We start from the raw sequence: 17,005 nt of genomic DNA, 5'->3' as shown, positions 1-17,005 counted from the left end.
CAGTCAGAGTGTTTACTATTTTTATGGTCAATGATTATATTAAATCAGTACCGTATTTGCATTGTCACTCACTTTGTTCTGTCGACCCTTGAAGGTCCCGGGGTAGAATAGGCCTTCTACAATCCATATTTGTCATAAAGGACGACTTTACTTGTCGTGAGAGGCGATTAACGGGATCGGGTGGTTAGGCTCGCTGACTTGGTTAAAACATATCATCGGTTCCCAATTGCGCAGATCGATGGTATGGTTATGCTGTTGATCACTGGATTGTCTGGTCCAGACTCGATTATTTACAGACCGCCGCTATATGACTGGAGTATTGCTGAGTGTGACGTAAAACTAAACTCACTCACTCATTATGTTATGTCACTGTATTGTGTAGGGATTTGTAACCTTATTTACATTCAAAGAACAGTTGTTGACAGTTATGTTTAATTTCTTCGTTATGTGTTAGTTTCACATCAAACGTCACGGACTGATTTCTGGTTAATTTACTGGAATGACACGTAAAGATATGAATAGGTAATTGTGTACATAAGTCACAGTTCGAAATTTGTCTTCTATTGCCTCTGACACGTTTTTAGATTTGAAAAGTCTTTGGATCTTAAGAGTGATATCTTAATATAATTTTACACTGAGTCGTATTAGGTATACTTTCCTGCAACACTACACTAATGGCAAACTTGGAAGGAAATGCGTGTCGGGTTGCTATCGGGTGCTTAACAGTTAAAAACATTACCTCTTGAATTCCTAATATTTGGACCTTGGAAAAGCTGCTACGTTTTCATTGAGAAAGGCGTGCGTGTGCAGTGGTTCATTGCTTCAGCGGCCGTTCATATACTCGTGTCATCTCTCTGGAGGGAGTCTTTGGTGTCATTTCATTGTATGACTATGCTAGTTACGTTTGTTACTGTTGTCATATCACACTGTGTTATCTGTACACATATACCTGGTACTTGTTGTGTTTCTGTCTGTACTAGAGTATAGCATTTTTGGTGTTATCTTGCAATTACCAATATAATTTGTTCCATGGATTAACCGATTCACGTGTGAACTAAAAAGCAACGGAACTCTCAACGTTTCCGCATCTGGAAAAGAAGAATCGATTGTCCACATTCCGACTGTATCATGTTATGTTTGTTAATAACTACACGACTCTGAAGATACCTGGTGTGCCCAAACCACGTACATTATAAAACGCCACTTAACAATATGTACACTCAGATACCAATTAACATTGAGGGTAACAGTACCAACATGTTTAAGACAGTGCCGAGGCACTATAGTCAACATAAATATGTTTGAAATAGTTCATCTTCACAATTCACTTGCTTGACAACGATACAAGAAGCTGTATCGAAGTGCTTGCTTGACAACGATTCAAGAAGCTGTATCGAAGTACTTGCTTGACAACGATACAAGAAGCTGTATCGAAGTGCTTGCTTGACAACGATACAAGAATCTGTATCGAAGTACTTGCTTGACAACGATACAAGAAGCTGTATCGAAGTACTTGCTTGACAACGATACAAGAAGCTGTATCGAAGTACTTGCTTGACAACGATACAAGAAGCTGTATCGAAGTACTTGCTTGACAACGATACCAGAAGCATTGTTTCAAAGAAAATATTTTTCCGAACAGTTTTCTTTTTCATTGCTGCGAAGCATCGGGGTCCCTGAACTTCTGCATAGAAGTTCAAAATAACATAGCTATTCTGGTTCATGATTATTTTCTCGACTGCGCAGATCGATCCTCATGCTGTTGATAAGACTGTATATTGATGCTCCTGACTCGATTATTTACAGACTGCCGACATATACTCGTTGCTGGAATGTTTCTGAGTGCATTAAGAATAAGGATACATAGGTACTCTTTTGCCTCGAAAAGTGTCCTTTTTAACCTGTGACACGAACTTGATATCAAGTGATTGTCTTGAAAGAGTCTCGTGTACCAAAGCCATTACTGGCATCACAAACTGACCCTGGGTTGTCGGTCCTCGATGGAAGTCTTCAACATTCTGGAACTCTCCAGCTAATCTTCCCTTTACTCGTGTTCAGCTAGGGACTTGTGGCTACAGAGTGTGAGGACGTCGCTGTCAGACAAGACAATAAGCTTTCTTGAGTACAACAGTACAACACGTACGTGTGCATGCAATTGTATGTCACAAGAATACTGTTTCGACGCTTAAAATGACGAAGGTGGTGCAGAATAGACTGAACATTATATAGATGTTTAACGATTGTCATTTCTAGACTATTGAAATATTGTCTAAATAGTGATATAAATATTAACTTCCCATGCTATTTTTTTATTCAAATTGTGATATTCTACTTGTTTTAGTGTCCTTCGTTGACAGAATTTTACAATATGCATATATTCCATTTAAATGTTTAATGTTCTTGTCACGATATGGCTGAGATATTGCCGATGTGACGTTAAATATTAACTCACTCACACTAGACTAGTAAACGTAAAAATCACATTGCTTCGTTCTCAAGACCACACAAAAATGAGCAACGTTGAATATGAGCTTAATTGAACAGCATACCGAAATTTAAATGATCTGCTTATATTGATGTTTCCAAGCTTTTATATCAAAACATATGAACGCGCATGGTAACTAGGCAGTTTACGTTGTTAACACAATTAAAGTAAGATGCGTTAGCCACTAATTGACACTTGGCGATCAAGGCTATGCACATGTCGTCTAACCATAGCAAATGTGTTTTCATCATCTTTGGAATTATATCGTCAGTCAGTCCACGGTGACAACTGTTTGGATGTGGAATGTGGCGTTCCTGGAGACAAGTACAGAAAGTTACTGTACGGTAACTACCGTTTGGACATGGATTCTGTAGTTCAGCGTGACAAGTACATGGAACACCTGGTGTTCAGAAACTTCTGGAGTCAGTCTCTCTACGCCTGTGCATCAGAATGCCTCATGACCTCAGTATGTCTGTCCTTTGGATTTGTGAAGAAAACGAGCACCTGCCTCCTCAACAGTAACAATAGCGATACTGCTAACGTTGTTGACAGAACGGGAATCCTCTTTAGTGATATTCGACACTACCCAAAGGTTGGTGCCCACGGTAGATGTTCTATCTCTTTAATTAGAGGTACAAATAGAATCTTCTAATACTCACAAACCATTGGAAAGGCAACATATAATTGCGAACCTACATACCTCATTTCACCACAGAGAAGAAAATGGTGCATGAGTTGAAACAAAGAGCCATGTAAGTCAATATGGCTATGTTTGCTGTTAAATAATGCAATATTTTAGCTTCACGTTGGCGGTTGCACTCACTGACAGTCCAACGATCGATTTCCCTGCACGCAGTAACATACCATTTGTATAACGTTGCCTTTAAAAATGAAGTCAATCCAGGGGGTTATATCATGAACATCGATGTTTGCAAGTGGCATACAGTGACATACATCAAACATGGTTTTAATTCCAGCTGTATCAGAAACCTTTTGAGAGAAGAAGTTCCTTCCTTCTTTGCTTTCAGACCTAGGATCATGTTTAATCGTTATCGTGTCCGTGTCATTAGACTGAAATACATTTTGAAAACTGTACTATGCAAATAAACGATTTGATTTGTCAAAAAATTCAATTACAGAAATAAAACATCTTTGATCCTAGAATACGTAATAAGCTACTATCTACAACAGACATAAGGTGAGGCTCCATTTCAACCAAATGTCGTCTGCTCAGTTGTAATCGATCTTCCTTATAGTCACTGCCTGGTGGATCCACACAAAGGACATGTCAAGAAATCAGTCGGGGTGAGTTAACTCGACTTGGTCGTGCAAGATGTGTTCCAGGTGTAAATATCTTTTCCAGTGCATCAGGAAGTACACTTCCATACTCCCTATTGTGGATCTGAAAAAAGTATTTCGATTACTTTCATGTTTCTTCCCGGATTGGGGAAGCGATGACCAAAATCACCTCACACAGGAGAATCTCCAATTTGTCAGTTGTAACCAGACACAAATGCGCTATATATACTCATGGAAACAAATAAATGTACAAGTGTCCCTTTATTCTTTTCTGGAAAAAAAGCAAAGGAACATTAGTCTTGTACTTTCATGTGTTCCCTTGTTCGTTTCTATGAGTTTATTTTTCCTAAAGATTTTGAGGACATCAATAGGAAATTATGTCGAAAAACAGAGTAACAGAAATGCATGTCAATCTGTCAATTTGTTCAGCGCCCTATTAAAGTTATAGAGTACCAAACGCTTGCTATGTAAGACATTCAGCTGACTCAGTTTGATATAATTATGCTGAAAGATAATGTTATATGCAGAATCTGATATAAAATGCACACGAAAAAGGACGGAATGTGACTTATGTATTCGTCCATGTAGGATGAATATAAAATAATTGGTTTCTTCACTGATATTTAATCAGTATATTTCTGTACCTTTTTCAGATATACGACACCAGTTCTGGATTCTGAAGGTGTCGTTTCTGTTTTCCCCAAACCAACGGATGTTCACGGATGTTTTAATGTCTAAGACCTTTATCACAAATATGTATTCAGCGAGACATGTTTTCCAGAGAAGTTTCAGTGGGACAACCTGAGAACATGGATTTCCATTCCTATTCATTCATTCATACCGATTTTCGTTTCACTGTGGGAAAACATAGGGTGGATATATCAGTTGAATGTTAGCTTCAGAATACTGGTTTATATCCTGTATGTAAAAGTATAGCCATACCGAACTAAGCTTAAATTATCATGGCCAAAAACCAGTTTCAACGCAGGATTTATAGGTGACAATACACATCTGACTGACTCCAGTATGAAAAAGATCCAGGTAACGGTGTAGACAACTTGGGTTGTCAGTCCAGAATTGAAAAGGCCATCTTATAAATAACGACACCGTATTGGTCAATGCATATAACCTCCCGAATACATGATATTAAAAGCCGTGGAGCCTCCGTGCTGTACCCCATGTGATGAAAGAATCATGGTCAAGCATGCCCTGCTTCAGTGATATATTTTTCCATCACAGCTGATTACTGTCATCCATGGTGTGTCTTTTAATAATGTTAGTTTTCATGTACGTAATTAAAGGAAACATGTGTCAGTGAGGGAGTTCAGCAATATCATGGCGGGGGTACCAGAAATTGGCTTCACACATAGTGCCTGTCTAGGAATCGAACCCGGGACTTACACATGATAAGCGAGCGCTTTAACCTCTAAGCTACCCCAACCTCACATTGTCTCCTTGACAGCCCAAGTGTGTTTATCTCTGCAAGTGTTGGAATTCGTAGAATATGCGTTATTTACTTCATCCCTACATTATTACACATTTATCTATGATATTTTAGTTGGTTTTACTGTCATTTGTAGACATTTTAAAAAATATTCTAACTTTATATATCGCAAATGCCAACATGACTAAAACTCTTAACTAACTCGTTCATAACTAAATTACTCAACTCACTCACTCACTCAGTTCGCAATACAAATACATTTTTCATTATTTTGACCATAATGACGATATATAAATATTTTAGTAATTTTATCTGGAATATATATTTGTTTTTCTGAAATATGTTGTCAACACTTTGTACATGATAATAGTTAAAACATTTACAGAGAATTATACAAATAGCTGATGTATTTCAGTTTTGCCAGCGTTTGCAACTTACCTGAAAGAATATCTGGGGCAAAATCTAATCACGTCTCTGTTAGTATAGTGGAGTTCTTGTCCTCAACCGAACCACTCGTGAGCCTTACTGTCGTGACATTGAAACAATCCTAATAAATAAATGCTTAATTAAAGACGAGAATTCAGTGGAATCAGACTTCCCAGAGTTACAAAAACAATCTTATCGATCGGATGCATTCTCCTATTAACCCTCGACCCAATAACCCAATACTGACCCAATAACCTTTTTCATTTTCGTTATACAGTCTGAGAGAACAAGTAAAACTCTGACTAAATCATTAGTACAGTAGCTCATTAGTATTCGTAACTACTCGTCTCTTTCCGTGACCTACAAGAAGACTCGTACCTCTCTCGCACGAGATTATTGCCAAGAATCATGGCAAACCAATCAAATCGCGCATAGTAAAACGCATTTCAAAGCATAAAAATCGCGGAACCGTTGAACTTTGAAACTTCGCTAAACTTAGCAAGGACAATTTAAACATAAACTTTGAGCTAAAGGATGAACAACTTTCAACACTGAAACATATTTGCAAGGGGAATGACCGTTTTGCTGTTTTGCCCACTGGATGTTGGATGTTCTAACAGCAATGTTTGGAAATCCAGAATTATCTTTCCTTGATAATAGTACTAGATCTTTTCATCGCCATGGTCCGTTTGCGCTTAGACACGACCAGTCGTAAACATGGCCACGAGAGGGGTACGAGTCGCAATCCGGTTTGCCGGAATGACACGAGTAGTAACGAATGTGACCATATGTAAGTCATCGTTAGTGAGACCCGTAAAGGTCACGGGTAGAATAGGCATTCAGCAATCCATGCTTCCACAAAAGGTGACTATGCTTGTCGTAAGAGGCGACTAACGGGATCGGGTGGTCAGGCTCGCTGACTTGGTTGACATGTCATCGGTTCCCAATTGCGTAGATCGATGCTCATGCTGTTGATCACTGGATTGTCTGGTCCAGACTAGAATATTTATAGACCGTCCCCATATAGCTGGAATATTGCTGAGTAAGGCGTGTAATTAAAGTTACTCATTAATCATTAGTGAAGTTTCCATTGATTTAAATGGTAATTAACTGTTGCAACAGTAATTTTCATAATCGGGGAGACGTCATTTTATTTTTTTATATTTGCAAAAACATCTTGGAAATCATCGTCGGCTGCGTGCAGAAAGCTTTCTTTCGTATTTTAATCTCTAGCCCATTTTTATCTTGTATTGTCCTCTATAGATAAATTGTTTTAGGTATAGTTACTAGTTTTATATTCTCATCTGTGATATTCTAGTTGTTTTACTGTCCTTCGTTGACAGGTTTTATAATAGATATATATTTCATTTCAGTATTAACTGTTCTCGTCACGATATGGCTGAGATATTGCCGATGTGACGTTAAATATTAACTCACTCACTCATATTTTAATTGATTAGTTATCGAATGACACCTGAGGAAGCATCATGTGCAAGTACAACTTAATCTATCCCATAGACAGCCATGATAAACCTGATTGGTATGTCTAAAACATGTGTTTAAATAGTTGCAGTTTTCGTAAAATCATCGGAAAGTTGAATGGAAATTATGTGTTTGTAGCTGAAGTGATTTGCTGGTAGATAGATAAGTACTGAAGGCAATTCGACCGAAACTAAATTTATGAAAATTATTCCTGCAAGAGTTAATTAGCATGCAAGTCTAATGGAATTTCTCTAATGATAAGTCACTTATGGGAGACTATTATACATGTATGTATCATATATGGATGTATCGTGATGGTAAGCATATTACCTTTATCATTGTGCCAGGTAATAACGCAATTTGAAGCAGTTGTGATCAAGCGCAGGTTGTAAATTTACATAGACACAAACAGATACAAATACAAGCAAAGACAAAGACATGCGAATGAGAAACGCTCGATGACTGTTTGAAGTAGATGTGATCACGGGCAGGTTGTTAATTTACACGTATGAATGATTCTGTATGTTCTCATCTGTGCCTACTTATTTGATATAAAGTCATCCGAAGATTTGACATGCCTCACAATATATTGATTGCTGTGATATCTCGGGCATGTCAGCAGCAGCTAGACAGTTGACGTTCGAGGTACTGAAATGTGGTCTTATCATGACGAAGTCGTTTTACTGATTTTAGGAATAATGAGGTTCGTCAATGGTGACAACTGTCTGGACGTGGAGTCTGTAGTTCAGCGTGACAGGAACATGGAACACCAGGTGTTCAGAAAGTTCTGGAGTCAGTCTCTCTACGCCTGTGCATCAGAATGTCTCATGTCCTCAGTATGTCTGTCCTTTGGATTTGAGAAGAAAACGCGCACCTGCCTCCTCAACAGTAACAGTAGTGATACTGCTAACCTCGTTGACAGAACGGGATTCCTATTCAGTGATATTCAACACTGGCCAAAGGTAGGTGTTCACAGCAGATTTTAGTCTTTCAGTTCAGACCTCCTTGTTTAAAGGTGTTATGTTGTTGGCACTCTGCCAAGTACGTGTTATCTCAGTGACTTCTGAATGTCTGCAACATTTACCTTAATAATGTTTTTTCCAGTTTCTTGGAGGTGTAAACATTCATTCTTTTGATAAAATCGTGATAAAATGTAGAATCTTCTTAAAATTACAAAACCAAGAATTACTCACTAATTCTACATCTAAATCTAAACTTTGTCATACACAGAAAGGATATCAAAATTGTTCCATTCTTGTCTAATGGTTTTTTTCCATAAAATTTAGTCACACCTGCGTGTGGTGATGACATTTGAATATAGCTTAATAATATATTTAGATCCATGTGAGGTTCACGATGAATTGCAAAGGGAATGTATATTTGAGCTTCGACGGTCCGTAGTGATGGGGACAGATTTCCTAAGAAAACCGACATAGTTAGGGAAAGCACATTTGTTATGTGTTTTAAGGACACAAATAATATCATTCATTGTGGAAATAAAGTCACTGTTAATAATATTAATCTAGCTTACATACATATTTAAAGGATTTATTACGTTCATCATTCTGCTTCACGATAAAAATGACAAGATACTAAAGTACACAGACCAACGAGGCCGCCGTATGTCTTTCCATTTTAGATCTATTCACAACCATTCAGAGGCAAACAAGATCTCTCCAAGGCTGTATGACAATAGGCTGTATCTTTCTCGCAATGTCAAGCAAAGCTGGTGTCAATAGTGATGGCTTTCCCACAATGTCGAGCAAGGCTGTATAACAATAGGGGTAGCTTTCCCCCGATGTCGATCAAGACTGATGACAAGTTAAGGATGACTTCCCCCTATGTCGAGCAAGGTTGATGACAACAGAGATGACTTCTCCCGATGTCGAGCAACGCTGATGACAACAAGGATGACCTCCCCAAATATCGAGCAGGGCTGATGACAACAAGGATGGCTTCCCCCTATGTTGAGCAAGGCTGATGACAACAAGGATGACTACTTCCCCCTATGTCGAGCAAGGCTGATGACAACAAGGATGACTTTCCCCTATGTCGAGCAAGACTGATGACAACAAGGATGACTTCCCCTATGTCGAGCAAGGCTGATGACAACAAGAATGACATTCTCCTATGTCGAGCAAGGCTGATGACAACAAGGATGACTTCCCCTATGTCGAGCAAGGCTGATGACAACAAAGATGACTTCCCCTATGTCGAGCAAGGCTGATGACAAGGATGCGTTCCCCTATGTCGAGCAAGGCTGATGACAACAAAAATGACGTCCCCCTATGTTGAGCAAGGCTGATGACAACAAGGATGACTTTTCCTCCATGTCGAGCAAGGCTGAGGACAACAAGGATGAATGCAGCTCAACGTGGAGCAGTTTGTCAAGAGCTCCAAGATCCGATGTCTCTGTTTCACAACGTTTGAGTTACAATCGAACACGCTCTTTTAATCAAGATTTCTCTTACATGCAAGCCTCTGTTCAGTTTTTTTTTTTTAAAAACTGAAATGTCAAATGGAAAACCCATGCAGGGTATTTCCATATGGGCATTTGTTTTATGCTAATCCTAATTTGGCCATGTATCATACTTCCACGTGCTTTTGTTCAGGTAAAACAGGACTAGACTTCCATTTGTTAATGCAGGGCGTGATCGAAGGTGCAGAATGTGCACACTTACCAAGACCACGCTTTCATAATGATTCATAAACACGGGATCATGACATAACCGGGAATGTACAATCGATTTTGCCTTTAGCAGAAATTACTGTGAGATGTATATGGAAGTGGAATGTAAATATGAACGTGTTTTATTGGATACGTTTATATGAAATTTTGAGATGTTGGGGGATGTTTTGCATAATTGCTATATTTCAGTGTTACCTATTTTGTCAACGACAAACGTAGGAAGCTGGTACAGATCTCACGATGTTGTTTTGGTACAGATTCCATGACCTTGTGAAAAAAGCAGCTTTTATTTTGTGAATGAGTATAAACATTTCCATTAAGTATGTCCAAATATGCTTGTTGTAAGTTTTGGAATTCTGCGACAGATTTATGTCTGATTTGGTAACAAGGCCTTGTGAAAAGGCGGGAAAGGAATTATCTTCTCTTAAGTTATGTCCACTGTTCTTCGAAGTGTCCTATTAGCATGACTGATGCTAAGCCGTTTAAACACCCTCACTGTGGTAGGTATTCAAATAAACTCTGCTCGGGCAATGCAGGTGATTAAGAGTGATTAACCTTTATCAACCTTTACCTTAGATGTCACTGAGGGGATCAACTGGTCAGCCTCGCTGTATTGGTCAATAGATTTCATCGTGTTCCAATTACGGAGATTTATATTCATAATTTCACTGAATGGGTGCCCAATGGCAATCTATTTCTCATTTTTCGATGTGTGATTTAAAAATATGTTAAAAGTGGAATTAAAAGTCGGAGAAGCAATACCTACCCTCGTTGGATTGATATACACAGGAAAACACAACGCGAACAATTGTTGTTTGAACGTGGTCAGTATATTTGTGAACGGGTTCTTTTCTTCATAGTCTCTCTCTGGACGATGCGCTATAGTGATGTGTCCCAACACCCGCTGTGAGGTAACTCGACTTGGTCTTGCAAGATGTGCTCCAGGTAACCAGTGTTCTTCCACCATCTCAACTAACTTTACGGGATGCATATACCAAGATAGTTTTAAAGTTCTAGTTAGCGAGACTGTCCATGATTTTAACTGGTTGCCTTATTGCGTTCCTGATAAATTGACTTAAATAAGTTTTTGAACTTATAAAAGACACTATCAGCCAACAGTAGCAGAGGCAACACACAAAAGCAGTGTAAAGACCAAAAACGTGAGTAGAATCACAGGGTTTTGAATCTCTGTTCGCACAATAATTTTCAAAAATAAAAATCTTGATTTTTATAACCGTATATTCTTTTCTTACGTTATGATTGACATATAATTCAAATTAAAACGAAATCGGCGAAGAAATGGTTTGTTAGAAAGTTCTACTGCTACACTTATTACATGAAAGTATATTCTGTGTTCAAATATTTGAACGAAATCGGTGATGAAATTATTATTTTTTAGAAACATCTACTGCTACAGCAGTAGAATTTTCTAAAATTCATTTCTTCACCGATTTCGTTCAAATTTGAAATATATGCTAAACACAACACATAAAAACAATATACGACTGTAAAAATCTAGATTTTGTTTTTGAAAATTATTATCCAAACAGACATTCGAACCCCTGTGGGTAGAACGGTGATCCAAACAAAAGATATGAGCGTGAACATCTGTGCTGTTCTGTGTCTTTTAAGCATTCTTGGAGTAATGAAATCTTAGGAATGTTCATGAAAAAAACAATATTCCCTTCCGGACTTGGTGTTGTGTTACTTTGATAACTAGTCAAACTAGTCTATTAATCGGGGATTGACAGATGACATATTGAAGTTCTTAAAACACGACTGCTGACTGTAATTTTTAGACATATAATCGTTTGTGTGAAGAGTTCCAGGGTTGTGGTCATCCCCCGGAAGTGAGCGACGCCAACATCACGTATGACGGTCACTACGAGGGATCTGTGGCGACCTACTCATGTGACCCTGACTACAGAGCCTGCTACAACAATGTCACCAGCACCTGTCAGTCATCTGGAGCATGGGAGAGTTTGGTCGGTCTTTGTGGACAGAGCCGGTGGTACGACCCGGTAAGATATTCTGAGTATTTAAGGATCCTTGGTATACGTAAACACAGACCCTACACACATCAAGCCCTGTTTTCTGGTTTAACTGGTACCCAGCACCATACATATCTGACGGCTGGTCAAGTCTCGGTCTGACTTGTGTTGACAGGGCAAGCAAACGGCAGCATAACACAAATTTAGATCTCTTTTAGATTCTCTTTTTAAAGGTCCAGTAATTCCGATCATATTTGAATATATGCAATATATTTTGAATTAAATCAAAGATAGATGTACACAAGAAAACATACAAAGTCACATCACAAGAGTGAAGTGACAAGCTGATTTTTTGCATTTGACTCCTCATGGCCCATAGTACTAAGATACAAGAAACATGCAATGGGCAACATATACTGATATACAATGCAAGACTACTCAACAAAGCACCAACGTGTGTTCCAACTCGAGGCGCCTGGAAAGTTGGATATCGCACAAAATGCAAAGCCCAAATAGAACGTTCTTGTTGGCCCTCCTATAACCCCGTAAACCCAGTAATTATTCTGTCAACACAAATCTTTTTCAACTTCAGAATACCTACCCACAAACATTCCATACCTTACAAAAATAGCTCACTGAATGTTGTAAGTTAACAATGTGTAACGCGGTCATTAATTGTCATACACATTACTTCATTAAGATTTGGTCAAACTGCCATGCACTATTCTCCTCCACTTTTATGCAAAACCGTGTAAATACTTAGAATAAATACAAATTATAAAAAAGTCTGTTTAACATGATACATTTCACTTGAGGTACAGTCATGTCTTCTTTATGTGCACAGAATTTGTTATTGATATTAATTAGACAAATTCATCATGGGGTGGATTCTTATAATAACATGGCGGTACAAACAGTTCTCTACATGACTTATAATAACATGGCGGTACAAACAGTTCTCTATATGACTAATAATAACATGGCGGTACAAACAGTTCTCTACATGACTTATAATAACATGGCGGTACAAACAGTTCTCTACATGACCTATAATAACATGGCGGTACAAACAGTTCTCTACATGACTTATAATGAGGATATAGCAGAAGGAAATAAAACTCATCTTCAGCAGGTCCTGCATCACACTTCGAGCATAACAGTTGGTGACGACCTTCCAAACGCTTAAAACATAGTAACTGAACATTCAATTTATGCGATGCATCACAGTATTTACACTACACCCTTAAGAGATCCTTTGACTTAAACAGCTCTAATACATGTTTCTTAAAATCATACACAAAATTATAAGAAAATCACATCAGTTCTTATGAAACAGGGAATAATGAAATGTGCTGGTATGTCTGTTGCAGATCAAAGGCAGGTATTCATTTCCGTGTGGTCCATCCAGCAAGTTCCGGCTGGTAGTCAATGGGAAAGCAACCGAGGTTACAAGGTAACGCATACACAGTTTGAATCACATTGTTAAACTAATTTAGACATTCAGTCATATTTAAACCGTCGTCTGTATATGTTCGGTATACAACATGTAAATCTGGCCAAAATATTTATATTGAATATAAGTTATATTTCGTCTGTATATCTGACCGAAACTGAACCGTAAAGATGCCGTTAATAGGTTAACAAGGACGAAACCATGGATTATGAGCGAATTATAACGTAAGGCACAATACAGGTGAAATACATTTAGCAATATAATTGATCACGATGGCAAGAAAGTGAAGAGCACATTTAAGGACATTATCACGATGGCAAGAAAGTGAAGAGCATATTTATGAACATTATCACGATGGCAAGAAAGTGAAGAACATATATATGGACAATATCGCGATGGCAGGTAGGTGAAGAACATATTTAAGGACATTATCACGATGGCAAGAAAGTGAAGAGCATATTTATGGACATTATCACGATGGCAAGAAAGTGAAGAGCATATTTATGGACATTATCACGATGGCAAGAAAGTGAAGAGCATATTTATGGACATTATCACGATGGCAAGAAAGTTAAGAGCATATTTAAGGACATTATCACGATGGCAAGAAAGTGAAGAGCATATATATGGACAATATCGCGATGGCAAGTAGGTGAAGAGCAAATTTATGGACATTATCATGATGACAAGAAAGTGAAGAGCAAATTTATGGACATTGCTGAACAATTTTTTGTTAGACCATAAGTGAAACTTGTTAAATTAAGCAGTTGAAATAGTGTACAAATACGAACTGAGTCGTTTCATCTGTTATCATTCAACTGCAGATGGGGTATCGGGATAAAGAAACAAGCTGACACGTTATTCTACGTAGAGTTCCGCCTCGACTACAAGGGAGACAGTAACATGACCGTTGTCAACACAAAGATAGATGATAACTGGGGAACAAAGGAGAGTTTCGATCTGAATTTGGCTGTTGAAAAAACAATGGAGGTTCAAATAACTCTCGGAGATGGAGAATACGGGGTATGTATGGAATATAACAGTGAGGATGCATACATTATTAAGTAGCTTTTGAATGTAAACTAAAGGGTGTAGATGATTTATACATGAAATGTAAATTGCAAAGAGTGTATTAGAGTATGCATATCATTGAATGAGTGGATGAGTTTGGTTTTACGCTCCTTTCGGTAATATTTCATCAAGATCAGGGTGCTTGACACAATCTACCCATGTGGGAAATCAAACCCGGATCTTTGGCGTGACGAGTGAAACACTTTAAGCACTGGACTACTCAATCGCCCCATATATCACTGCGGTTTCATTTCATATTCTAGTGTCACAGAGTGTGACAATTTGTGTTCATCACTGTGGCAACTATACAGTGTATATTTAATTTTGTTTTCTTTGTCATGGAAGAGCATTATACTGGAGAAAACAAATTCAAGAACATAATTAGAATTCTAACACTGTTTTTCACTTTGTGTACGATGTTTGGATAAAACATTAGCAGTAAAATAATGACTGGTTTATTCCAGTTAGTGATCGATGGTGTGAGCACTCACAACTTCAAGGAGAGAGACCCTGGAGCAATTCCTGACAGCTTTTTATTTGTAGACGACGTCTCTGTTAGTATGATCGAGTTGATGTCTTAACCAACGAGAAGGTGGTCTTCATTACTTTGGTGACAGAGGCCTGTGTTTTCTTATCTCATATGACACAGCAATTGTATTGGTTGAACAAGTTTCTTCCCTAACTTCGTCACTGATTGTTAGAGAGTTATGCGCGTCACACACACACACACGCACGCACGCACACACGCACACGCACACACACACAATCTCACACACACACAATCTCATACACACACTCAAAATAACAATAACAATAACAATAGCACATCAACGAACTGCATTAAATCGATCACAGATGTAAAGCCAGCATGTAGTGTAACACCATAGACAATCCAACATCTAAAACAATCTACAGATCGTCAATACTTGAAGGCAGATCAGCATAAGGAGGACTGGACGTCACTAAACGTTTACTTCCTACATGGATACATGGACCTGAGCCCTCGGCTACTGTACTGTTTAAGCTTCAAAGAATTGTACTGTTTAAGCTTCAATTCCATTCAATGGTTTTTTGTTTTCAAGGTCAGCTGACCCAAAATACAGAACGTAAGGCTAGAGGATCGGGTCTCAGTGTGCCTACCACATGCACGAGAGGCGTCCTACCACCGTGATGAATACCAGCCCACACCATGACACTCTCTTCTCCAAATGTGGCAACCTGCTGCACAATTTTGGGAGCAAAACAGTCACCCGTGCGTCAGTAGACACGCGTGCGTCCACATATGAGTAGAAAACGAAACTCATCAGTGAACAATACAGTTCTCCATCTTGCACGAGCTCATCTCACCTTCTGCTGACACCAATGTAGACGGACCGCTGGATGGCCTGCGGTCAATAAATGACACGAACAGGTTTTCCTGCAAACGGTCCGGCCTCCCTGAATCTGTTGCGTACTGTTTGATCAGAAATTCTGCGTAACCCAGGGATCTGCGTAGCTGTAAACGTCGCTGTCGTAGTGCGGTCTCGTAAGTGTCTTAGCAGCACGATGTATCGACCTTGTGCTGCAGTTGTCGCCCTTGGTCTCCTTGACCTTGGTCTTTCGTCAGCTCTGTTGGTGTGATTGTACCGGGTCCACAACGCGCATATTACAGGGATACACCAAAGTGCCTTGCCACGTCTGGACGAGTTGCAATCTGCCAATGGCGTTGTTACGTTGAGCTGTATTCGGTCTACTGGCGTTATATGATCTGTATGAGCACCCGTTGAAGTGGATTCTTACACCCCTTTAGAAGCGAGGGACCGTTTGCATAAATACAGGATTATGTGCACCACGTTTCTACAGCCGGCGGCGTGTGGGTGAACCGGTGAAATTGGTCCACGAACGCAACGTTTATGTGGTTTGGATGTTTTTCCGCAAATTTTGAAAATAAAACAGCCTTATGCAACACTTTTCTGTTCACATTTATTCAATGCGTGTGGATATTTTCAGAAAAGCAGTTTTACTCCTATGTCAAGTTTCTTCTTGAAAAACATATATAACATGGTTTCGGTTACAATACTAAAAGATTTAGAATGAGGACTTTCCTAATCACAAATACCTTTTCTAAATACATTGTACTCCTAGGCAATTGTAACAACTTCTAAAAATATGCAGTATCTTCCGATATTTTATATTATTAAGATCATATATGTACAATTCTGAATTAAGAGATGGTTTAATAGTAGATTTTAAAGTAAGGAGTCTGTGTCAGCGGGTTCTGCATGCCAGTCCTGCTTGGCACAGTCAATTAATCTTTCCTTTAGTAGCTTTAAAAATAACTACTCCCTATTGTATCCACACATGCATGGCGAAAACCGTAAGTGAACGATAGTTGCATAATATCCGGAGCCCAGTTTGTACGTCTTCTATGGCACGTTTGTTTCAACATAAGACAGCATTGTTTTTGGTTCCTATATGATGCCATGACAACTGTTCTTAACCTGGGCCTGGATTTTCGAAGTTCTCTTAGCGTTAAGATAGTCATATATTAGTATTAAGGCATGGCACTTACGACTATCTTCGCGCTAAGGGATCTTCGAAAATATAGGCCTGTATCTGTGTCAAATATCTTGAATGCTTAACGAATATTTATATCATATTTCTGAAAACGACTTTTTATGAGCTT

The 17,005-nt window shown here is 38.7% G+C and overlaps 1 protein-coding gene across 1 annotated transcript; it reads left to right on the top strand.

Moving 5' to 3' along the window:
• The first annotated feature begins 7,787 nt into the window (after positions 1-7,787).
• Positions 7,788-16,269, top strand: LOC137258429 (uncharacterized). Its single transcript, XM_067796106.1, has 6 exons — positions 7,788-8,098; positions 10,686-10,770; positions 11,647-11,846; positions 13,187-13,269; positions 14,094-14,292; positions 14,805-16,269. The coding sequence occupies exons 1-6, from the start codon at positions 7,790-7,792 to the stop codon at positions 14,919-14,921; spliced, it is 993 nt and encodes a 330-aa protein (XP_067652207.1). The 5' UTR covers positions 7,788-7,789; the 3' UTR covers positions 14,922-16,269.
• The last annotated feature ends 736 nt before the right edge of the window (positions 16,270-17,005 follow it).

Source organism: Haliotis asinina, chromosome 12 (assembly GCF_037392515.1).
Source record: "Haliotis asinina isolate JCU_RB_2024 chromosome 12, JCU_Hal_asi_v2, whole genome shotgun sequence".
Classification (NCBI taxonomy): domain Eukaryota; kingdom Metazoa; phylum Mollusca; class Gastropoda; order Lepetellida; family Haliotidae; genus Haliotis; species Haliotis asinina.
The sequence above is the reverse complement of the archived record's forward strand: the minus strand, read 5'-3'. Positions and strand labels throughout refer to the sequence as shown.